Source organism: Parambassis ranga, chromosome 15 (genome assembly GCF_900634625.1).
Source record: "Parambassis ranga chromosome 15, fParRan2.1, whole genome shotgun sequence".
In the NCBI taxonomy this organism is placed as follows: domain Eukaryota; kingdom Metazoa; phylum Chordata; class Actinopteri; family Ambassidae; genus Parambassis; species Parambassis ranga.
The window spans coordinates 341,320-366,870 of NC_041035.1; the positions used below are offsets into that span (position 1 = coordinate 341,320).

Here is a 25,551-nt window from a genome sequence, read left to right on the forward strand (position 1 = left end):
AAGTTTATCAGGACCAAGAACAGACACAACTAATGAATGTGCACAGGGCACCAAATATGTAGCAAACTGGAAATGACTATGCATGTTGTAATGGCCACATTTATGTCATATCTGTATCCCAATTTTGATACCGTCAAAGCTCCTCTACATTCTACCTCCTCTACTTCTACATTCTATATGGAAATATGGTGACCTGGGTTTTGATAAAATCCTATTTTTATCGTATTTGTTTAACCCCGCCAGTCAAAATGTCCAGTACAATTGTACTTCATATTGGATAATACGCATTGAAGGTTGCAGAGACACCGCATGCTTTATATATTAACTCAGCTGCTGGGTCCGTGTACGTTGCGGTATACCTTATTGCCCAACCCTAATCTGTACAGTACAGTCATTTTTGAAAGTCCCCCTCCATGTTTTATGTGTAGAAACATAAAAATTCTGATTGTGGTGAATTCTTCTCTTAAGCAAGTCAAGAACATGTATTTAATACCTTGTAGATCTACATTTAGCATCAATAAGTTGAAGTAATGGTTTCCTATATGACTTTATGATCAGTCTCTCACATCATTGTGAAACATTGATTAACATTGAGCATGCTCAGTGAGGCCTGTGGAGTATGTAGCTCGTTTCTTGTATTTCTCTGAGCATTGCAGTGTGCGATATGACGATTGAAAAGATCGTGAAGGATAGAAGGTGTTGGCGATCTGCCAGAGCACACAGACCATATTATTGTACATAGGGCACCTGTTCACGCAGACCCAACTCTGGGTCATGTGAACATGACCCACCAATGATAGCCTCTCTATTACCGTATTTTCACCACTATAAGGCACACCTAAAAGTCTAACATTTTCTCAAAAGTAGGCCGTGCGCCTAATAATCCGGTGCGCCGTATGTATGGGTGGAGTACCTGACAGGGATGAAATACGTGTGTACACATGTGTAAAAAATACACTATGTACGCTGACTGTTGTTCTTCCACCTATGTTCATTTTTAAGAGGAAGACGCTGCCAAAAGAAAAGTTTCCAGCAGGAAGATCAGGAAGCAGGAGGATCGTGAAGCCCAATCTAAAGGGCTGGATGGATGAGGAGAACATGAGAGAGTGGCTCAGGGAGGTTTATATAAAGAGACCAGCCGGGCGAGTTATGCCACCATATGGACTAATGTATCTGCATTGACTGTTGTCCGATTTGTTTTGCAAAAGCCGGCATAATTACTAAAACAGCCAGCCGGCAACAACAGTGACTCTGACAGTGATGAGAGGGAAGCTGGTATGTTTGAACCCGGTCGTCTGGTTGATTTATTAGTCCAGCGGTCCCCAACCTTTTTTGCACCACGGACCGGTATCATGTAAAACAATATTTTTACGGACCGGCACAGAAAAAAATATATAAAATAAAAACAAAGTGCATAAACAGACAACTTACTCTTATGCTTAATTAGTGGGAGCCTTTGAGCTTTCTCAGCAATGAGGCGGTCCCATCTGGGGATAATGGGAGACATGACACCCGAAGTGTGTTTCTTATGTCCAGTCCACTCCGTAATTTTGTCTTGACCGTCATTAACTGCTTCTGTCCTTCTTGTTCACGTTTTCTTCTTTCAAAAAACTCCATGTCTTGTCTTTTAATGCAGGGTGCTCGGTCTCGCAGTTCTGAAGGCTTCGTTGCCTCATTTGTGAGTCTGTCGCCACATCACTCAGAGCGGACTTGGTGTGTGAGAATCACCTGTTGCAATAAATCCGTATTTTAAATAGGACTCCTGATATAGTCTTTTAAACGCAGGTTTCTTTTTCTTTGAAGGGGTAGGCTCCTCTTCTTCTGTCTCCTCGTTAGGCCTTTTCCCCTTTCCGAAGAAGCTCTCCAAAGACGTTTGTTTTTTATTCATTTTTGCTTGTGGGCTTAATTTTGGGGTTCCGTATGCCGTGACCGAGACAAGCGTCTGGGCAGGTTTTTAAAGGCACAGGCGGATGAATCTGATCGAGTTATAAATGAAACAGCTTTCAGACTCAGATAATGAATAATATATGTTTTGCTCAGTCTTTCTGTGCGGCCCGGTACCAAATGACCCACGGACCGGTACCGGTCCCCGGCCCGGTGGTTGGGGACCAGTGTATTAGTCGATGCATTCTGGCTCGACCAAAATTCTGATTGGTCGACTTTTTGTAGCGTTAATTTTATCAGGAGGACTGTACCAAGTGCTGATGGGGCTGTTTTTGGCGCACCCGTTCCACAGGTAACAGTCGATCTTTGAACACCCCCTTGTTTTCACTACTTTGGTTTAGTCCGACCCACTAGAGACAGAGAGTACTAGCCCGGTGGTTTGCTGAATATTTATATAGTTTTGACCGTGTCATTAAGTCAGTCCTCCTCTATCATGTCAGAGACATCTGCAGTCGGCAGCGTTTCATGGAAATAGACAACGGGAAAAAGTTTGCATCCTGAATTTCCCCCGCGGATCAATGAAGTGTCACAGCTCAACTACGTCATTCAGCGAAGCTGCGCTCCTGTGTTCAGTCTCGCTCTGTGCGCAGGACATGCTAAGGGTGACATGATAGTATCTGTAAATATTATAACATGACAAAAACAATTGTCTAAATATTCCAACAGGTTTTGTGCTGATATGACTAGATGAGGGTATATTTTTCGGAAATCCAGAGCTATGATATTGCGCAGGCGCACGTGATTCAAATCGCTGTCAGAGCGGACAGACTCGAATGTGTAATTAATTTCAGTTCATTAATCTAATAATAAGCAAATGAATTACTACTCTTTGTAGTCTTTATGTTACTTATAATGTGTTAAACGTTCCTGCTTCAACCTCCCCACCGTAGTCAGGAGAACAGGCCGCGGACACAGAGGAGCGACACAGCTCCAGGGACGAGAAGCTTTATTCTCTTATTGTGCGCGCTGTACATAAACTTAATTAATAAATGACTCCTCTCTCGAACCAACAACTTTCTCTTCTTCTCTCCTACACATGTATAGCTACACACACCGTCGACAAGCACACAGGTCCACACACGTCTCCTGATGAGACATATAACACCAACCCCCAGTGATTAGTCGATTTTTAGTCTAAATTTAAGGGTTTTAGTCGACCAAGACTTTCTTTGGTTGATTACACCCCTAGTTGTGATAAAGCTCGACTTAACTACCCGTTTCGCTTCCGTTACCTTTTTATTTATGTATGTTTTAGCATAGCATGCGCCTTATGAGTACAGAAATAGACCCCGTAATTCAGACTGCACCTTATAATGAGGTGCGTCACGAAAATACAGTAGATTCAAGCTGGGCTCTACAGTCTTACGCATTGAGAGTGAGACTCAGGCATTTCAACATGTTCTCACACTCACATGCGACACATGGCATTTCTCACACGAAAAAAACCACAGAGAACTTCCTATAGACTTCCCTAGTATAAATGAGTCAAAGGCAGAGGATGTGCGCTGAATTAGCGACCTGTCGGCCAATCAGAAAATAGAGTTTGTTGATGCTGGGAGAGGTCTGATTTTCATGAATGCACAGCGGATGTAATGGCATATGGCTAGCTAGGACACATTCACACGTCCTTTAAGGTATTCTGAAAGTGATTCATAACTGTGCCTAACCCTAACCCTAACTGTGAGTCATAACTAGTTAGAGCGCTGGACTATGACTAAATCTTGTCATTTGCTGGTTTGAATCCCGTGAGGAGCAAGATGCACTGTGTGCATGCTTCCAAGGAGTTATTATTTAATATGTCTCTGAACTACTTTTTGAGTTGCACCTGTAGGTAAAATAGGTTTAACAATCTGTAAATGTCTACCAGAATGCAGGAGATGGCATCTACTTAATTCAAAATGTTCTGGGGGAGGACACCATCTGCTGCTAATCTTAATCTTATTTAGGGTATGGTATACAAAGGCCAATATTTAATATATTTCAGTCCACCCGACTCTCTGTCCACTAAGGTAGAATAAGAATAAGATTAAGATTAAGAATATCTTTATTAGTCCCACAATGGGGAAATTGCATTTTTGCAACAGCAGATACAGACAGCAAGGGATAAGTTAGGAAAGATATATACATGATAAAATAAAGTACCAATAAAATATAGAATATAGAATAGAATAGAATCCAAAAAAGGTGAGAAAGAGCTCGGTGTAGCAGGAAGGTGACAGCATCCTCCACTCTACATTAGGCCTGTAGGCAAACTGCAGCAGATCCATGGAGGAGCCCACTGTGGGGCGGAGGTGTCTCAGGACCAGTCTCTCCAGTGTCTTCATGAGGTGGGATGTCAAAGGATGGAAACACTGTAACAGTTCTGAGGAAAGAAATGCTCTATGTAAAATGCTTGATGATACATTTTGATCATGCCATTAATCTTGTCACACTGTCTGTTCTTAACACTTTTCAACAAAAAACTTTTTGTGTCAGCTCCAGTTTTTTGCTCACCAGCTGTCATTTAAAACATAACCTGTTGTGGGAAATGCAAAAACCTGCATATCAGCTGTTTTAACTGTGGTGTCTTTCAGGCTAATGGTGAGGACTCCCATCGTATCTCTCCCAGTCCTGTGGTGCATGTGAGGGGTCTGTGTGAGGCCGTGGTGGAAGCAGACCTAATAGATGCCCTGGAGAAATTTGGACCCATATGGTGAGACAGCCATTGCTGTAAGCATGATACAGAGATGAGAGACTACAAGACAGAATACAAGACAGCTATGACATGTCTGCAGCCCCCCGTAGTATCAGCTAACACACAGCATTACACTTTCAGTCTTCTTAGCATGTGTTCTTAAACCTGTCTGGTTCTTGTGTTTGTACATTGAATTTGAGTTGGGGAGGCGTCTAAGAGCAAACCAATAAACCACGCCTGCTATTTAGAATCAAATTTGGACAAAGGACCTGTTTTGATTACACGTTATTCAACTTCATAGTTTTCACCAAGCTGTGGCTTCACCCAGGAGTCCTGGATTCCATACTCGACTTGGATGGTTTCTTTCTTGTGCATGCAGGCTGTTCTAACATCCAGGAAGAGGGGAAGTAGTAATCTGCATGGACCTGAGTGACAGGCCAACAATACACAGTTAATGAGATGATCTGCAGCTGTGATGCAGCTGCTCTGTATATCAATCATAGCTCATTGTCCAGGCAGTTTAGCACTAATCAATGCAATGCAATATTGTCTATATAGCACTTTTTACAATCAAAATTGTTTCAGGACAGAGATTATGAAAGAGAGAGATAGAAACATACATGCAATGAGCATCATACATTACAGAGAACAAACATGACGGGTTGTTGTAATTGTAATGCTGAGAAAGTATTGTATTCATCTGTATTTTAGCTGATATGTTGTCAAAGTTAATTATATTAGCACTACATAGACTGATCCAGATACTGGATTTGTCAGAGGGCCAGATGCCATTCAGCATGTTGATCTGGAGGGAGAGAGACCTGAAAGATACAGAGAGAGAGAAAAGGGGGAGAGGGAGGTACGCAACATTAGAGGGAAGACTGGACATACAGTTAATGACATAAAATTATGGATCATGAATATGGGTCAGCTTGAGATCTGAGTGTTCTATAAGGAACATATGAGGTCCTGCAGATATAATGGATCTAGTCCATGTAGAGCCTTGTAGGTTAGAAGAAGGATCTTGAAGTGTATTCTTGAGTCCACTGGGAGCCAGTGAAGAGACGCTAGAACAGGAGAGATATATGATCCTTTGGCTGCTTCCTGTCAGAGCTCTAGCTGCTGCGATCTGGATCAGCTGCAGACTGTTGATGGAGTAACTGAGACAATAAACATGATAATATTAATAACTAATGCATTGGTCTTATATAACACGTTCTCCCCGGGCACTCTCCGACCACCTACCACATACACCTGTGAGTGCACTAGAGACAATGTGGGCCTTACTCAAGGACACACAACAACAACTAGGGCAGAGGTGCCAATCTTCTGGTTAGTGGACAACCCACTCTGCCACTGCCTATAATGTGTGATGGGATTGCATCCCTACATTTGGTTATAGTTCTCCATGTGTAGGCCATAGATGAGAACCAGATGGAGGGTGTAATTATGACAGTGTGGTTTACAGTGGTTCATTCACTTTATGAGGAAAAAACCTGTTAAATCTAAGAGTGAGTTAAAGGCAGTCCTAAGACTGTCAGAGTCCATATGAATGTTAAAGCCACCCACTGTAATGACTTTACCTGTACTGAGCACTGAACTTGGTCTCAAACTCAGTTAGCTGTTTTTATTGTTGTTCATTTGGTGACTTAACATGTGTCTTACCCAAGTGTCTGTATGTTTTCAGTTATGTGATGATGATGCCATTCAAGCGTCAAGCCTTGGTGGAGTTCTCTGCTGTAGAGAGTGCTGATCGCTGTGTGTCTTGTGGAGCCAAGGAGCCAGTGTACATAGCAGGTGTGAGTCTGTAAAGACTTAATGATGAAGTTAATTGGTAATACACACCTTGAGGTATGATAATTTGTGTTTTATTCATCTTATTATCAGGCCAACAGGCATACTTTAATTACTCCACATCCAAGAGAATCACACGGCCAACCAACACCGACAACAGTGGCAACAAGGTCCTCCTGCTGTCCATCCAGAACCCGCTCTATCCTATAACCACGGTACGCAGAAGATAGTGTCCTCAGGCATGCACTTGAAGTTATAGTCATATTCAAAAGTCAGTGCCCCCTCTTGTAACTCTGTTTTTTATAAAAATAAAATAAAAGTCTGGTTGCAGTGGGTCATAGTACCAACAACATGTAACGTTTCCACTGTGCCAAAAAAGGAACAACAATGTCCATGCTGCTTCCACTGGATTAACAAGGTGAGCTGCAGCAGGAGTTCAGTGTTCTACAGAGAGAAAGGTTATTCACCAGTGGAAACATTTAAGACAGCTGTCAGTCTTCAGAGGAGTGGACGTCAGCTAATTCACCACAAGACAAGGGCGTACTGTTAGCATGGACAGCGGGGATGCGTCCCCACCAATGTCCAGCAGTGTCCTACCAATAGGTATCCTCCTTTCCCAAAGCCCTTGATGTTCTGATTCTGATCGGGTTATATCAAGGGCTCTGGTACCACTGTAAAACATATGGCCATGTGCATTTCCCTGCTGTCACATGTGTGGCTTGGTGCATATTAAAGAGATGGCATTCATAAAGAAGGTCTATATGAAGTGTTATAAATACACCTGTAAGTCACTTTAAGTCACTGTAAGTCCAGTGTGCTAATGAATCAAAATAATAATTGTCGGCGTCTTGGTCCCCACCAATGCCAAAAGCCAATCTACGCCCTTGCCACAAGATCAGAGAAATACAACAAAACCCTAAGAGCTACATGTCAGAGTCTACAGACCTTACTGAGCATGCTCAGTGTTGATGTCCCTGGACACCTTGCAGTCATTAAGTGGACCATGAGGTCCTCTGTATACCAGAGTGTTCTAGAGACAACTGAGTCCATCTGTCTGACAGTTAAAGCTTGGCGGACACTGGGTCATTCAGCAGAACAATGCAGATAATCATCATAGCATAGCTATGCTGCTGTAGGCCTACACTGTCAGCCTGTCCCCCTCAACTCCTTTCACCTCTCTTCTTTTCTTATCAACCCAATTCATACTAGTGATTCATGCCATTAACTGTGTTTGCTGTCTTCCTAGTTTTCTCTCTCTCTCTCTCTCTCCTTCATCCTCTCTGTCCTGTCTCCCTCTTCTTCTCCTCTCTCTCTCCTTCATCCTCTCTGTCCTGTCTCCCTCTTCTTCTCCTCTCTGTCCTTCATCCTCTCTGTCCTGTCTCCCTCTTCTTCTCCTCTCTGTCCTTCATCCTCTCTGTCCTGTCTCCCTCTTCTTCTCCTCTCTCTCTCTCCTTCATCCTCTCTGTCCTGTCTCCCTCTTCTTCTCCTCTCTCTCTCCTTCATCCTCTCTGTCCTGTCTCCCTCTTCTTCTCCTCTCTCTCCTTCATCCTCTCTGTCCTGTCTCCCTCTTCTTCTCCTCTCTCTCTCTCTCCTTCATCCTCTCTGTCCTGTCTCTCTCTTCTTCTCCTCTCTCTCTCCTTCATCCTCTCTGTCCTGTCTCCCTCTTCTCCTCTCTCTCCTTCATCCTCTCTGTCCTGTCTCTCTCTTCTTCTCCTCTCTCTCTCCTTCATCCTCTCTGTCCTGTCCACCTCTTCTGCACCGTCTTCACCTGGCTAACTGTCAGCAGGAAGGTTCTCCTATGAGCCGGGTCCTGTTCAAGGTTTCTTCCTGTTAAAGGGAGTATTTCTCTGCCATTGTTGCTCTTAAGGAGGTTCAGGCTTTTGTAAAAATCTATGAGACAAATAAAAGAAGGAATGGTCTAGTCCACTGGTCCCCAACCACCGGGCCGGGGACCGGTACCGGTCCGTGGGTCATTTGGTACCGGGCCGCACAGAAAGACTGAGCAAAACATATATTATTCATTATCTGAGTCTGAAAGCTGTTTCATTTATAAATCGATCAGATTCATCCGCCTGTGCCTTTAAGCACCTGTCCAGACGCTTGTCTCGGTCACGGGATACGGAACCACAAAATTAAGCCCACAAGCAAAAATGAATAAAAAACAAACGTCTTTGGAGAGCTTCTTCGGAAAGGGGAAAAGGCCTAACGAGGAGACAGAAGAAGAGGAGCCTACCCCTTCAAAGATAAAGAAACCTGCGTTTAAAAGACTATATCAGGAGTCCTATTTAAAATACGGATTTATTGCAACAGGTGATTCTCACACACCAAGTCCGCTCTGAGTGATATGTGGCGACAGACTCACAAATGAGGCAACGAAGCCTTCAGAACTGCGAGACCGAGCACCCTGCATTAAAAGACACGCCATGGAGTTTTTTGAAAGAAGAAAACGTGAACAAGAAGGACAGAAGCAGTTAATGACGGTCAAGACAAAATTACGGAGTGGACTGGACATAAGAAACACACTTCGGGTGTCATGTCTCCCATTATCCCCAGATGGGACCGCCTCATTGCTGAGAAAGCTCAAAGGCTCCCACTAATTAAGCATAAGAGTAAGTTGTCTGTTTATGCACTTTGTTTTTATTTTATATATTTTTTTCTGTGCCGGTCCGTAAAAATATTGTTTTACATGATACCGGTCCGTGGTGCAAAAAAGGTTGGGGACCGCTGGTCTAGTCAAAGTCCAGACCTCAACCCAGCTTTATTGCTGTGGTGGGACCTTAAGAGGACTGTGCAAGTGAAATTCCCTCAAAAAAACCTAAAGTTACAGGTGGATCTACAAACTATTGAATCATGGGGGCTACTTAATATTGTCCACATGTTCTTTTTGGCTTCATTTTTGAAAAATAAATAATGGCATGGCAAAAAAGTTTTATACTGTTGTTCCACTAAAAAGTCAATCAAAAGAGGGAGGCAAACTTTTAAATAAAACGATAAATGCAAGCCTCAAAATAAGACATCAGATTGCACTTAATGTTTGTTTTTTTCTTTTCAGGATGTTCTGTACACTGTATGCAATCCAATTGGCAGTGTGCTGAGGATTGTTATCTTCAAACGAAATGGAATCCAGGCTATGGTGGAGTATCCTTATAGAAGGAGTGAAGTGGAGTGGAGGATTTGTCCAGGTTCCCCAGCTTCCTCCCACACACCAAAGATGTGCATCTTAGGTTAGTTAAGGACTCTGAATTGGCTGTAGGTGTTAGTGTGACTCGTTGCTTGTCAAACAAAGTAACAGACCTGACAGCCAGACCCTCACAGGTAAGTATGGGGACATTTAGAGCTATTGTTTGTGAGTTTCACACAGATCTACCCACCGAGGTCCTCTGCCACATATAAACCCTGTTTCCCCACCAAACAGTCAGAACTGATGAAGCTGCTTGGATGAGCAGCGAAACGTCTTCCAGAAAACTCTAAGTCCAGACGCCTTGCTTCAAGATGTGACCTGACGTCTGTTACATAATGTGTGTATCTGTGTGTGCTCTCCTTAACCCTGCTCCATCTTCAGGTTTGAGTCAGTTCAGTGTGCTCAGAAGGCCAAAGCAGCTCTGAATGGGGCTGACATCTACGCTGGTTGCTGTACACTGAAGATAGAATATGCAAGGGTAAGACACACAGTCACCAGCCTGAACCTGGTTTTATCAAGTCTTATGTTTGAAAGACAGAACTAAATGTGTCAGGGGTCCGGGTAGTGTTTGCATTCCTGTTGGTGTCAGCAGTTTTTATGTGTTTGCATTTGCAAATACTGCTCCTCTGACTATGTGGAGGAGCAGATACGTGTTAGGTCTCCAGGTTCAGCAACTTTGGAACAACTGCTGACACAAAGAGCCTGCGATGAGGCTTCTGATTGGCTGGCACGGCTTTCTCCTCCTTCCTGCACTGCCATTCACAGGCTGGACGTAGTCATGATGGCTCTTGGGAAGGTTAATGTAAATGGAAGTTTTCATCATGACTGCACCTAAGTGTAACAACACGAGCTGAAAGATAAAAAGCTCCTGTATGTATGTATGTGATTCAATGAATGGCTCATGAACAATGTTTCTGTTAACAGCCAACACGTCTGAATGTGATCAAGAACGACAATGAGAGCTGGGACTACACTAAACCGTACCTGGTCAGACGAGGTAAGATGAACATTATTTTTATTTCACACTTGTGCTAATGTAAGCCAGCGTTGCCAGAGGCTTGAGTGTCAAAAGCCGGTCTAGGGACAGGTGTTGCAAATTATCCTTTGACTATAAACACTGTGATACTGACTATAAATAACCAAACCAAACCCGAGGTCCAGCTGTAATTAAAAACCTTCTTCCACTACCTGTCCCACATTAGTGGGTTTCTGCTTTTATCAGCATTCAGCCTGTGGTAGAAAGCTGCCAACCATGGTAAAACCTCAGCAACACCTGCCCTATTATCATGACTTTGGCATGGCCACTTATACATCAGAGCAAAGTGTTTGTACAGAAAACAGTAGTTACAGTACATCTGGCAACGCTGAAATAAGACTGACCTGCTTAGATGACCGTTACTTTACCCCTATTTTGGAACATGGGAGTCCCTGGGATGTGGGGGCAGGACTCTCTTCAGTTCCAATTCTTTGCAGAAGCACATATTTTTCAACAGCAGCTCTTGATCCATAACAGAGCATTCCTTATTAGTAAAACTGTGCGTAGTTCTTCAGCCATTTAGGGTTAGTATCCAACTGTGAATCAAAAGTGTAGTCATAAGCAGTCTGGACAGGAGACCTCCACCACACCAAGACTCCAATGCCTCCCGTCTCTCCATCTCCAATCTAAGCACTCTCACACCAGCCACTTCCTGGCTTCTCACAAGCTTGCACCTCTACCTACTGTGGAGAGAGAGTGAGAGAGAGAAGGGAAAACACTGAGGGAGAGAACAGGAAAAAAAGGTATGGACAATAGGCAGACCATACACCGCAACTTTCCTCCATTTTCACATTTGCCAGCAAAAAGAGAGGGAGAAAAGGAGCTGAACCTGGCTCCTACTGACCACCATGCAGCTGATGCTTCAACATGCCCAGGAGGCCTCAGCCCCACCTCTCCCTGCAGGACTCCAGTAGCACTTCCTTCAGTCTACCTCGTGTTGATGAAGATTCTCAGTCATCCAGGTCATGTTCATTCAAAGGGCTGAAGCCAGGCAAACTGGACTTGTAGAGTGTTTTGAATTTTCAAGAACACTCTACAAGTCCAGATTGCTTGCTTCAGCCCTTTGAATTTAATCTACGTCCTCCACCCTGTGTTTTTATTTCCTCACCTGTCTGGAGTAGCTTCACATGGCCTGGTGTCTGCTCATAGCACACTGCTCACTGGAGCTTCCCCCAAACATTTGAAGATAAGCTTATTATTTGGAAATATTTGAATGAAAATCTGATTAAACCTTTTAAAGGTTAGAAGCTCAATATTGATAGTGAGAAACTGACTATGTGACTCTACAGTGTAAATCTTTACTCTTACTTCATATGACTTAGGACTGTCACAGTATACTGTCATTGGACCTTCATTATGGCACAGAATATCGCCGCAGGTCATGTATGCTAGTCTGTGGCAGGCCAAGGATATCAATGGACCAATATATTGGTTGGACATATTAATATTGATATTGAAATGTTATATTATATACACTTTTATCACCGTGAGGTTAACATAGGCTGATATTTTTCATCATATTCAAGTTTCCCAGATACATACAGCATCTTCACATTAGGTACAATAGAGTCTTTGGTCCATGGTAAGTCTGAGGTGATGCATGTTGGATGCAGTGATGCTCATGCTCAGCTTCCCTCTGATCGTCACCAAAACAGCAGGTTGAAAAGAACACCCCTTGACTGTACTGTGCACTGTGACACTCCTAATATGGAAGACAGCAGCTGTACACTCAGACACGTGCACAGACACGTGCACAGACCTGCCTGATTGGGGTGTTTTTATCTACGGGATGATTGGAATGCTGTGACATATTTAAACATAGTTCTCAGTAATATGTGTGACAAATGAAAACCCTGTGCACAGTCCTGTGTACAGCTGTCTGCTACAAATGCTGCATTCTGTGTATTGTATGTGGTTGTAGCTCAGGATTCTCTCCTAGAATTAATCTGTTTGATGGATTGTTGGGGTCAGTTCATCGTATTAATTCGATCAGTCCAGAATTAACTCAAAAATAGCATGAATCAAAATGTCAGTGAAAGCTTCTCCACAATGCCATGTGTCAGTGACTAATAATGGTCAGGATACCGCCTGCTGGAGGGTCCTGAAGCCTTTAGACTGCTGGCTTTAGTGTTTATGAAGTCATTGTGTGATGAACTGGTCCTAACTCGCTGCCAGATAAAATGTTTCTCTTGATAAATGTTACGAGTGTTTATGGAGGTACATTGCAATGACACAGACTGGAGCAGCCAAGATTAATATCTTCAACAACTTCCAGCTAAATGTACAGAAAGAACGGTTGTGCTGCTGCATGTGGTATTTCATTATGTTTTGTTCATAGATTAAAGGACCTGTATCCTCCTGAGACAATCTACACAGAAAAACAACAAAATAATAGAAAGCATGGCATCATCGAGGTCATCTAAGAGCAACGATTAGTGCACATGGCATGGGTAACTTCCTTATGAAAGTGTATGCTGCCGATAGCACAATGTCTTTCTAGGTATTGTCAGACTTACACTAGCGTAAAGAGTTTTTAAAAAAAAGGAAAAATGAGGACAACATCAAAGTAATCAGTAATCATCATCATCAAGTAATCAGACTACAGTCTAGACATGTTCATGTGGTAAAGGACTCTTCTAGTTATAAAGGGCTGATTTTCAATGGAATATATGCAAAGGTGCCGAGGCCCTTTTCCACCATCACTGCTGTGTTCTAATGCTACATTGTGTTAGCTAAAAAACTCCTGTGAAATGATGTTAGCACAGCGAAACTGTTCTGCTGATCAGAGAAGCTGTAGGCCTGGCCTGGTGACCCCAGACCTTTGAACGGTGTATTTCCAGTGTTTCATTAGCACAGCAGGGCTCTGTAGTAACAGTCAGGGTGCTCAGCTGACCTGGCTGCTGTCCAGACTGTCCCCTGAAAACAGTTCATTATGAATTACAATATGACTCGGAATGGACAAGGCCCTGATCTGTTGAGCAGCTGAAACCTCATATCTCTGCTGTCTCTCTGCTTTCACCACTTCCTCTTTTGCACTCAGCTTCTTGTTCCTTCGTCATTTCACAGTATATATCTGTCCTTTCCTTTTTTCCTTTTCTTTTATTCACATCCCCTTTCTTCTTCTCTCGGGTGCCCTAATACTTATTACACAGCTTCTGCCGTTTCCTTCCCTTCCCTGTCACTCTGCTTCCCTTTCTTGTACTCCTCCAGTTCACTTGTGTGTGTGTGCACATGCATGTGAGCACTGCATGTTTTACAGTAAGAAAGTATGAATTCACGAGGTTGCCAATGATCAGATCAGTGAGCCTCTGCTTTGTATGTCTTCATCTCATAATACTATCATTTATTGCACTATTGATCATAGTCAACTTTAACTTTGATTTGTTGCATATTAACCACAGATTTCTTTCTTGTCTAAACAAAGTGTAAAGGTATTATTTTCTTATATGCTATGTATGCTTTGGTAGGGCATTTCTGTGTGTGTGAAACACTCATTTCTTCTCAAGGAGGTTGGTTTCTTTCTGCTAGCAACAATATTACTGCTGCAGCACTTCCTGATTTCCCAATCCGTGCTGCAGGCTAAGGGTCACAGTTACAGATCATGGGACATTAAGCAGCCATCTAAATATGCAGTAATTTGTTATCAGTGTAACTTTGGCAGCCCTGGTTCTAATCTGCATCTACATTTAGTTTTAAAAAAGAATAAAAACAGATTAAACGGATTAAAGAAGGATAAACAATTCTTTCTATGATGGACGAATGAGAACATCACAGTGTCAGTAATATGTACACTGTATTGCCAAAGTATTCACTTACCCATCCAAATAATGAATTCTAATCACTTCCATGGTCACAGGTGTACAAAATAAAGCAGACTGCTTCTACAAATGGGCTGCTCTCAGGAGCTCGGTGAATTCCAGCACAGTGTCTCTTTGATATGTTTTCTGTTTTTTTCATTCCTGCCCAAACCTCCTGTGAGTCTGTGATCTGTGTGTTTGTAGTTGTCTCCCTTGTGTTACTGTGTGTTTTACTTTCTTGTGTTTCCCCTGGTCAGTCCGTCCATTTATCCACGGTGTGGTCTCCTGTGTTCTTGTCCTCCCCTCTGGATCTTCTTGGTATTTGTTTTGTTTTCACTCTTTTGCCTTTGCCGTGCTTTTTCATATTTATTTTTTATTTTATTTATTTTTAGATACTTTAATAATCCCAGAAGGAAATTGCTTAAGGCTGCTGCCAAGCAGTGTCATACAATGACCAGCAGGGCGCAAAGGGTGGGCCGACATCATATTAACGCCTATAGATCAACAATGGGATGTCACTTAATATCACATGCTTATAAAGGCAGAATTGGGCAGCAGTGGCTCAGTGGTAGAGCAGGATTGTCCAATAACCAGGAGGTCGGTGGTTCGATCCCAACTCCTCCCTAGTCACTGTTGCGTGTCCTTGGGCAAGACACTTTACCCGCACTGCCTCCAGTGCACTCACTGGTGTATGGTGCTCTTTGCTGGGCTGCCTTAAGCAATTTCCCCATTGTGGGACTAATAAAGGTTTCTTAAAAAGAATACTTTTAGCAAAATATGTACAGAATAATATACAGCTGACTATGCTACAGAACACATGAACATGGTATACAGATGGTGGACATAATAGACATAATTTACAGATTCAAATACTATGAACATACTATACAGTTGGATGTATGCAATTAAAACTATGAACAAAATTTACATATGATAACCACATTATCATACATACATATATTTATAGCTGTAAATCACTAGTGCAATGATCATGGTTGGTAAGTGTGGGGCGAGGGTGTCAGTGGGCGGCTCAATAAGGAGAAAGCCCTAGGGAAAATCTGTTCCTCAGCCTGCTGGTTTTGGTCCTGAGGCTCCTGAAGCACCTGCCAGATGGCAGGAGTCCAACAAAGAGCGTTTCCTCTGGACATCCTCAATGGCTGGCAATGGGGTTGCTGTAATGCACTAGGCGGGTTTGATCACCCGCTTGCAGTGCCTTGCTGTCCGCAACAGAGCGGGTCTCTTACAAGACTGTGACACCGCTGGTTAGGATACTCTGAATGGTGAACACAGTGGTAAATGTTCACCAGGATGGCTAAAAATGTGGGTCCCCAGGAACTTAAAGCTGAAGACACGTTCAACAGTGATCCCATTTGGATGGGGGTGTGTGTGCCTCCTCTCTCCCTCCTAAAGTCCAGGATGAGCTCCTTTGTCTTGCTGGCCTTAAGGAGCAGGTTGTTGTCTGTGCACCACATATCCAGGTGCTGTACCTCCTCCCTGTAGGATGTCTTATTATGTTGCTGATGAGACCAGTTACCGTGGTGTCATCAGCAAACTTGATTATGGAACTGGGTCCATGCACAGGCCTACAGTTGTGGGTGAAGAGGGAGTAGAGGACACAGCACTGTGGTATGCCTGTGTTGAGTGTGATGGTGGTGGAGCAGGTGTGGCCTGACCTAACATGCTGAGGTCTGTTTGTCAGAGAGTCCCTAATCCAGAAGTTGCCCAGATCTTGAAGTTTAGTAATGAACTTGGAAGGTCTAATACTGTTGAATGCTGAGCTGAAGTCCACAAACAGCATCCGTACATGTGTGATGTTATTTTACAGGTGTGTGAACAGAGGTCACGCTTGAAGCTCTTTATAACAATGGGTGTGAACAATGGGCAATAGTCATTCGGGCACGTTGGGCTGGAGTGATTCGGCACAGCTGCTTGGGCACTGTGTGGCAGTAGAAGCCTCCTCCGTGACTAGGGTAACGTGTATTCAATTGCACACTAATGGAAAAGAAACGTGAACGCCCACAAAACAACTGCTCGGCTTACTGCTAAGCTTAGCAATGAACATCAGTGACACAGCACTTCTACACACATTCATACACATCCATGTTAGTCATTCATTTGCCTCAAACACACACACACACTGCTCAATTCGTTAGTTCATACAAAGACTGTCCACACCAAGTGTTTGAGTAGAGGGCTGCCCTCAGATTCAAACAGACTCTACAGCAATCTGCTGAGAAATAGTTCTTATGTACTTATGTCCGCTTGGAAGCTAAGCCTTTCAATCTGGAATTTGCTCTCTCTAGTTTTGGTGAATTGTAATGTCATTTATGCCCCTGTTTAGTATTTTTAGTATGCTGAGTGCCTGTATATTGCTGCTGCAATAGCAAAACTTCCCAGCTTGGGATGATAGAGTACTTCTATTTTATATTGTCTAACCTCTGACTATACAATGTAAAAACCTGTGTGAGTGCCTACATGCATGCCTGCGTCTGTGTGGGTCTACATTCTATGCGTGCACAGTGGTTAAGGCACTGCAAGGCTCGTGTTGCTTCAGATCAGCTTGCACAAGAATACAGGCAGAGAGGAAGCATACCATCCTAAAGGACATACAACAGTACTCTTTTATTTTTGTGCTGGCATTTATATGTAGATGGAATCTTAAGTGACTACATTTACATAAATATTCTCTGATGGTGGTGGTAGGAATTACTTTGATTTGTTTTTGTGCTTCATCCACACTATTTGTGGAATTGTTGTTTTAACATTATATCTGTGAAAGTACTAAATCAGTTCCATTTTATTTATATAGCGCTTTTTACAGTCAGATCTGTCTCAAGGTGCTTTAGAGAGACCCAGCTCCTGAACCGCCTTAAGAGCAACAGTGGCAAGAAAAACTCCCTTTTAACAGGAAGAAACCTTGAACAGCTCATAAGGAGAACCTTCCTGCTGACATTTGGCCAGGTAGAGGAGGAGAAGAAGAGGGAGACAGGACAGAGAGGATGAAGGAGAGAGAGGAGAAGAAGAGGGAGACAGGACAGAGAGGATGAAGGAGAGAGAGAGGAGAAGAAGAGGGAGACAGGACAGAGAGGATGAAGGAGAGAGAGAGAGGAGAAGAAGAGGGAGACAGGACAGAGAGGATGAAGGAGAGAGAGAGAGGAGAAGAAGAGGGAGACAGGACAGAGAGGATGAAGGAGAGAGAGAGAGGAGAAGAGGGAGACAGGACAGAGAGGATGAAGGAGAGGGAGAGGAGAAGAAGAGGGAGACAGGACAGAGAGGATGAAGGAGAGAGAGAGGAGAAGAAGAGGGAGACAGGACAGAGAGGATGAAGGAGAGAGAGGAGAAGAAGAGGGAGACAGGACAGAGAGGATGAAGGAGAGAGAGAGAGAGAAACACACATGCACAAGCATCATGCATTACAGAGAACAAACATGATGGTTGTTGAAGTTGTCGACCAAGCTAAAATCATTGTGTTGATATTATAGTGGATGTCTATGCCGTGCTTCTGGATGATACTTCCTAGAGGGAGCATGTAGATGGTGAACAGAATCAGTCCGAACACTGAACCCTGTGGAACACCATGATTACACCTTGTGAGCAGGAGACATTGTTAACATGAACGAAGTGCAATCTGTCAGATAAATATGATTTAAACCAGCGCAGTGTTGTCCCTGTAATCCTAATCTCGTGTTCTAATCTGTGTAGTAGGATGATCTACTCTGTCAAAGGCAGCACTGAGATCCAGTAGAACGAGTACAGAGACCAGTCCACGGTCTGATGCCATGAGGAGGTCATTAGTGACTTTAACCAGAACTGTTTCTGGTCTGTGGTGGGCTCTGAATCCAGACTGAAACACATCAAGCAGACTGTTCCTATGCAGGTGGTCCTTTAACTGACCTACAACCTCTCTTTCAAGTATCTTAGAAATAAAGGTGAGGTTGGAGATCGGTCTGTAGTTTCCTCAGATGTCCGGGTCCAGTGAAGGTTTTCTAAGTATAGGAATGATGCCTTTGGAACGTACATTAATTAGGAATTAGTAAATTAGCATTTTAAAATGTATGACTTTACAATGGTTGTTCATTTTAGAAACCCCATGATCAAGCAGTGTAAAGAAGCCTTAACTAAGAAATCAGTTCTAGCTTTAGAACGGAAGCGCCAGAGAAGGAAGGTGGCCTGTTGACGATCTTTGGGCTAATACTGAGAATACGAGCTCTTTTCCAAGAATGTAGAAGCCTATATCCTGTGTGTAACAGCTTGTCAGTGTGAAGTAGTGTTAGATTGTTGCTGTCAGAAAATTTGAATAATTAAATAAGACACCTGTGTGTAAATTGAGAGACAGAGACTGCAGACACAATGCAACTGCTATGGCTGATGATAGGCATCCATCAATAAAACATCAAGGGTGATGACACACACTTGGGAATGTTGTGAACTGATCAGTCATCCTTGCAGTATGTAGATGTTAATAGCATTTTTCTTTGCACAATAACAACCTGACATATTCAACACTTAAGCCGAATTCATGCTTTGCGTCTGTGTGACAGTTTTGGACACATTGGGTATATAGAAATATGGCATCACTTGGAAATGTCTTTATTTTGACTTTTCAATGAAGACAACATTAAAGTAATCAGACTACAGTCTAGACATGTTAATGGGGTAAAGGACTCTTCTAGTTAAAAGGCTGGTTTTAATGGAATATATACAAAGGTACAGAGCAGCCATCACTGTGTTCTAATGCTACATTGTGTTAGCTAATCGTGTTAAAAAGGCTAACTGATGATTAGAAAACTCCCGTGAACCTATGTTAGCACAGCTGAACTGTTCTTCTCATTAGAGAAGAGAACTGGCCTGACGTTTGAACGGTGTTGTGTCTGTGGGGATTCCACAGACCACAAGGGAAGTTGAGCTTCCTTTAACATTTCACACAGTAAATGGTCAAATATGCACCGTTCAAAGCATCCTAGAATGTGTCTACCTTCATGACTAAGTCTTTATCAATCTGTGTATTTATTATTATTATTATTATTTGGAGTGCACAGCACAGCAGAACATCTGATCCACTTTTTCATGCAGTAAGACCATGTGTTTATTAGATTGTAGCTACAGTGATTACCTTTCTTCCTTCCGGTCAGCTGACTCTAGCTCCTGTGTCATTGCAGTGTGCCTCCACTGGTATAGCGTGTGCTGTTGTAATACTGTGATGGATGATTTTCAATGTGTTTGACAGCCTCAGTGATGATTGTGTGTGTTTTTGTTATGATAATAATATAATCTAGGTTGATGTTCTTTCATGCTGAGGGAGAAAAAAGAAAAAAGCCTTCCAGGTACTGGCTCTTTTATATCTCTGTTCACATGACATTCTCTTTGTCATTGTATCTGCCACTGAATAAAACCACCTTAAAACTCTTTGCCTTATTATTTACCCACCTCCTTCGCTGTGGTGAAGATCGTTTTCTGGGGTCAATTTATTCATGAGAGTGTCGCATAGACATGATGAATGCATTTTGAACAAATCACACAAAGCCTGATGATATATATATATATATATATAGCCACAATCTGATACAATCTGATATCCAAAATAAAAATCAGTGATCATTATTGATATAACAATTTATCATTTTTAGATTTTAGTGACAAATTATTTTTATTGCAAACATAACTCCTCTTACTTATTCAATGCAAAATATAAAAAAAATGACTGAAACAAATGTAATTAAAGCTGCAAGCAGCATTGCGGACCCTCGCACACCTTGCGATCCGCGGGGCCATCGCAGTTTCTTGTCCTATGCTCTCCTCTCATTTCCAGAGACATAGAACAAAAACTATTTCTCTTGTAAAACTAAGTTTTACAAGAGAAATTTCCTGCTGCCAGTAGGTGGCGCTATGACCGTATCATCCTGTTAGCATATATATCTGTTCGGGTCCATAGCAGTACTGTAAGATTTTGTCCACCTTACATGAAGTATGTTGGTGGTACTGCAGGAAATACAGTGTTTCTTTGTAATGGCGAATGGTCAACTTTGAGGCCACGCCCGCGCCACACCGTAACTCTTTTGTAAGAGTTTCTGAATGCGTCTATTCCCTATGGTGTCCTGAGTGGACACAGTGAGTTTCAGCTCAATTGGATTAAGTATGCGAGGCGTGAAAAGTTTTGTAGCAGGGTCACAAATCGCCAACAATGACCACAAAATTCAAGATGGTGGACTTCCTGTTGAGTTTGGAGGGGGGGGGGGGGTTTCAAGAGACTTTTTTATCCTTCTCTTAGGCCAGGGGTGTCCAAACATTTTTAGGGAGGGCCAGATTTTTTTAATGCAAAAGTGTCAAGGGTCAACAGTCCTTGCAAAAAAAGATGCGTATGCTGTTATTTAATTACTTTATTTCATAACATTTTAGCATTCAGATGAACAGATCAGAATGTAGAAGTTGTCTGAATTCACAGCATTTGGCAGGTCTGGTTTAAGGGCAGCAGCAGACGTACGTAAAATGTCGCATTGACTATTATGGCTGGAACTCATTTAGTGCTGATCTTAAGCAGGTCTTGTTTAAGTTTATGTAATGTTTACATAGGTTTGCAGTGCATGCCATTGAGATCTAAAGACGTAATGCCTTATGACAGATGCGTACTGAAATCAGCAGAGTAGTTTGGAGAGAAGACACGCTAGCAGTTCAAAAATAAAGAACGCTAACAAAGGGACTACTCATTGCTACACCAACATCACAGTTTATAACAGTCAGTCTGCTCACACCAATACAGCCAAAAAAGTATATATTATATATATTTTCTTGGCAACAGCTTCTGGTAAAAAGGCAGACTGCACTTGTACAGCACGGACTCTCTCTGATAGCAGGTTGTATGCATTAGCATGTTTAGTCTTGTGGTAAATTGTGTCGAAGTGTTGAACCGGTGTTGTGCACCCTCAGGGCCCTCTGCATTGCCGTAAACAACTGTCCAACTGCCTTTTGCTGGCCTGCGGCTTCCGTCTTGAAATGTGTTATTCTTGGCCTATCAGGTCAAACTGAATAAACTGGCTTTTGGGTAGACTTTACTCCTAGGCCATCTCTTCTAGCTCCTCTGGGTAGGTGGCTGTTTTTTGGGCCATCCCCAGGGCCTCCTACCAGTTGAACCTACCCAAAACAACTCAACAGGGAAGTGCGACTTCTTTCCACCCACATTTTGTGGCCATAAATGAGGGTAGGAACATAGATTGGCCAGTAAAGCTCTCCTCTCATTTCCAGAGACATACAACAAAAACTATTTCTCTTGTAAAACTAAGTTTTACAAGAGAAATTTCCTGCTGCCAGTAGGTGGCGCTATGACCGTATCATCCTGTTAGCATATATATCTGTTCGGGTCCATAGCAGTACTGTAAGATTTTGTCCACCTTACATGAAGTATGTTGGTGGTACTGCAGGAAATACAGTGTTTCTTTGCAATGGCGAATGGTCAACTTTGAGGCCACGCCCGCGCCACACCGTAACTCTTTTGTAAGAGTTTCTGAATGCGTCTATTCCCTATGGTGTCCTGAGTGGACACAGTGAGTTTCAGCTCAATTGGATTAAGTATGCGAGGCGTGAAAAGTTTTGTAGCAGGGTCACAAATCGCCAACAATGACCACAAAATTCAAGATGGTGGACTTCCTGTTGAGTTTGGAGGGGGGGGGTTCAAGAGACTTTTTTATCCTTTGCAAAAATCCTACGCAAAACAGGCCAGGGGGGCAGGCAGAAAAACCTATGACAACACAACATTTTCTGTAACCACTAGGCGCTCTGTCAAAGCCTCAATGTTGTTGTATAGATGTGTTTAAGGTCAGAGTCTGATCATACATGTGTGCCAATTTTCACAATCCTGTGCAGACCTTGCGGTCCGCAGGACCAGCAGCCACCGGCTCCCCGTCGTCCCATGTTTCGTGCTCGGCACTCATAAACACCACCTTTTGCATTAATGCTGAAACTATATGTATTGTATGATCTTTTGCAAAAGAACAGAAAGCAATATACAGAACAGCAACAATGCAACGCCGTCTTCAGGCACACCACCCTACTTTCCATTAACCCAGTGTAATGAAAGTGGCTGCATTTGATGGAAAGGACACTCATGGAATAGTCCTCTATGAATTATAGAATGAAATTATTATGAAACTACACCTGATTGTAGACAATATAGTATTGTTTTTGTGTTAGATCTGAATTGAAAATATCAGAAAATTCATTTGTGCAGTTCTACCTAAACTTTGGTTTTCAATTCAACATCCACACAACATACAGGAACATAGAGTCAAACACTAATTTAAAATGTACAACAAAAATTCAAAAGTAACTGAGACTAAATGTTCCATATTTCTAAAAGATGAAATCTGAGCATGCAGGCTGTGTTCACCTGGGTCTGCGTGTTATACAGCAAAACTATTGGTACTATATCAGAATCTATATTTCAGAAATGTGTGTTAAAATATGACCAGTTGTGTCTCAGATCTCAGATATTAGTAGCATTTTTAACAGTGGCTATTGCGGTCTGCCAAGGATTATGTCTCCTATTATGTCACATTGTGTTCTGCTTATCTGGGGTTTGTCTCACTGGGCAGCAGGGAAGGCCAGACCTCCTTCTCTTAGGCCAGCGGTGTCCAAACATTTTTAGGGAGGGCCAGATTTTATAATGCAAAAGTGTCAAGGGTCAACAGTCCTTGCAAAAAAAGATGCGTATGCTGTTATTTAATTACTTTATTTCATAACATTTTAGCATTCAGATGAACAGATCAGAATGTAGAAGTTGTCTGAATTCACAGCATTTGGCAGGTCTGGTTTAAGGGCAGCAGCAGACGTACGTAAAATGTCACATTGACTATTATGGCTGGAACTCATTTAGTGCTGATCTTAAGCAGGTCTTGTTTAAGTTTATGTAATGTTTACACAGGTTTGCAGTGCATGCCATTGAGATCTAAAGACGTAATGCCTTATGGCAGATGCGTACTGAAATCAGCAGAGTAGTTTGGAGAGAAGACACGCTAGCAGTTCAAAAATAAAGAACGCTAACAAAGACGGACTACTCATTGCTACACCAACATCACAGTTTATAACAGTCAGTCTGCTCACACCAATACAGCCAAAAAAGTATATATTATATATATTTTCTTGGCAACAGCTTCTGGTAAAAAGGCAGACTGCACTTGTACAGCACGGACTCTCTCTGATAGCAGGTTGTATGCATTAGCATGTTTAGTCTTGTGGTAAATTGTGTCGAAGTGTTGAACCGGTGTTGTGCACCCTCAGGGCCCTCTGCATTGCCGTAAACAACTGTCCAACTGCCTTTTGCTGGCCTGCGGCTTCCGTCTTGAAATGTGTTATTCTTGGCCTATCAGGTCAAACTGAATAAACCGGCTTTTGGGTAGACTTTACTCCTAGGCCATCTCTTCTAGCTCCTCTGGGTAGGTGGCTGTTTTTTGGGCCATCCCCAGGGCCTCCTACCAGTTGAACCTACCCAAAACAACTCAACAGGGAAGTGCGACTTCTTTCCACCCACATCTTGTGGCCATAAATGAGGGTAGGAACATAGATTGGCCAGTAAAGCCTCTTACTTTTGGCTCAGCTCGCACCTATTCACAACAGACTTGATATATTGATATATTGCTCCATTATTTCCTAACTTGTGAACAAGACCCCGAGATGCTTGAACTCCTTTATTTGAGGGAGAAACTCATACCCAACCCAGACAGGGAATTTCAATCTTGTCTAGCTGAGAACTAGGTCTCAGATGTGGAGTTGCATCATCCCCACCATGTCACCCTCAGCTCCAAACCAATCCAGTGAGAGCTGAGACAAGATCCTGAGCCCACCAAACTAGACCCCTGTGCCAAGAATTATGTCCATAACAATTATGAACAGAATCTGCCTCAATGAAGTCCAACATCAGGGTATGTAACATGGCTTATTTGGATTCACTGTGGTGATTGCAGTTGACAAAGGTGGGAGGTGGGAGTAGAAAATCTCTTGACAGGTTCATCTGCCAGACATTTCCAGCAAACCCAGGCCTACGGGTCTGTCCAGAATCTCCCAACTCACTACCAGGGGATTATCAGATGAGTTCAGCTTCCCTCTTTACTCAATTCAATGTTATTTATATAGCGCATTTTATAATCAGAATTGTCTCAAAGCGCTTCACAGGGACCCAGAGCCTTGGCTCCCTTATAGCAACAGTGGCAAGAAAAACTCCCTTTTCACAAGGAGAACCTCCCTGCTGACAGAGAGACCTGCAAAGAGAGAGAGGAAGACAAACACAGTTTATGAAATGAATCACTAGTGTGAACCAGACTGATGAGAATAGAGGAGAGGTACAAGGGTGAGAGGGGGATTTGAGGGGACAGGGAACTGCTCGGTGGATCATGTTCCCCCGACAGCGTAGGCCTATAGCAGCATAGCTGTGCTAAAAGTTAAGACTTTATCGGCCCTACACCTGTTATACCTGTGGCTGAGGCCATGTCAACAAGTGACTGTATATATAACTATTAGCCCTTCACACCATGATTGAGGCTAACTGTATGCTTTACTAAACAGAAAGGTTTTAAGTTTACTCAATTGTCTGAGACATGGCTGCAGGTCCAACAAGACTATAAAGTCAAACATCAAACTGTGGTCTAGACTGGTCCGAGGTGTGGATAGAGCAGCAACCTGGCCAACAGCACTGGCCCTTCATGCTGAACAATCATTATAGATAGCCTTTGACCAGCACAGACGTCCAACAACTGAACCACTCAAGTGATTCAAGAGGCTACCATTTCCAATCATGCCCCTCCGCATTTTACTGTGGTTGCTTTTTGGCACAAAAGCACATAGAACAGTTCAAGTCCATTTCCTGACCCTAAAGCTCAGGAAAGCTGTCATCCACCACGGAAACATGCAGGCCTCAAGGGGGTTATTAATAAGCCGATTCTTACTTGATGCTGCACAATTTGACCAATCCCAGAGTGGACCACAGCTCAGCTCCTCTCAGGAAGGCTGGTCCCAGAGCCCACATTGCATTGCCATGAGCCAGACTATATCTGGTTGGTACCTCTCAATCTTCTGTGCCAGCTCAGGCTGCTAGTGAGATGACATTCCATGTTCCAAGAACCAGTTTCAGCAGCTGAGG

General features: G+C 42.9%; 1 protein-coding gene across 1 annotated transcript in view; it reads left to right on the forward strand.

Annotated features, from left to right (window-relative positions):
• Nucleotides 1-25,551, forward strand: part of LOC114447570 (heterogeneous nuclear ribonucleoprotein L-like) — a 40,141-nt gene that overhangs the window by 9,706 nt on the left and 4,884 nt on the right. Inside the window, exons 2-7 of the mRNA XM_028423928.1 lie at nt 4,518-4,636; nt 6,306-6,415; nt 6,506-6,627; nt 9,465-9,550; nt 9,975-10,071; nt 10,518-10,590. Coding sequence (XP_028279729.1) covers nt 4,518-4,636; nt 6,306-6,415; nt 6,506-6,627; nt 9,465-9,550; nt 9,975-10,071; nt 10,518-10,590 — 607 coding nt within the window. The remainder of the gene's footprint in view (nt 1-4,517; nt 4,637-6,305; nt 6,416-6,505; nt 6,628-9,464; nt 9,551-9,974; nt 10,072-10,517; nt 10,591-25,551) is intronic.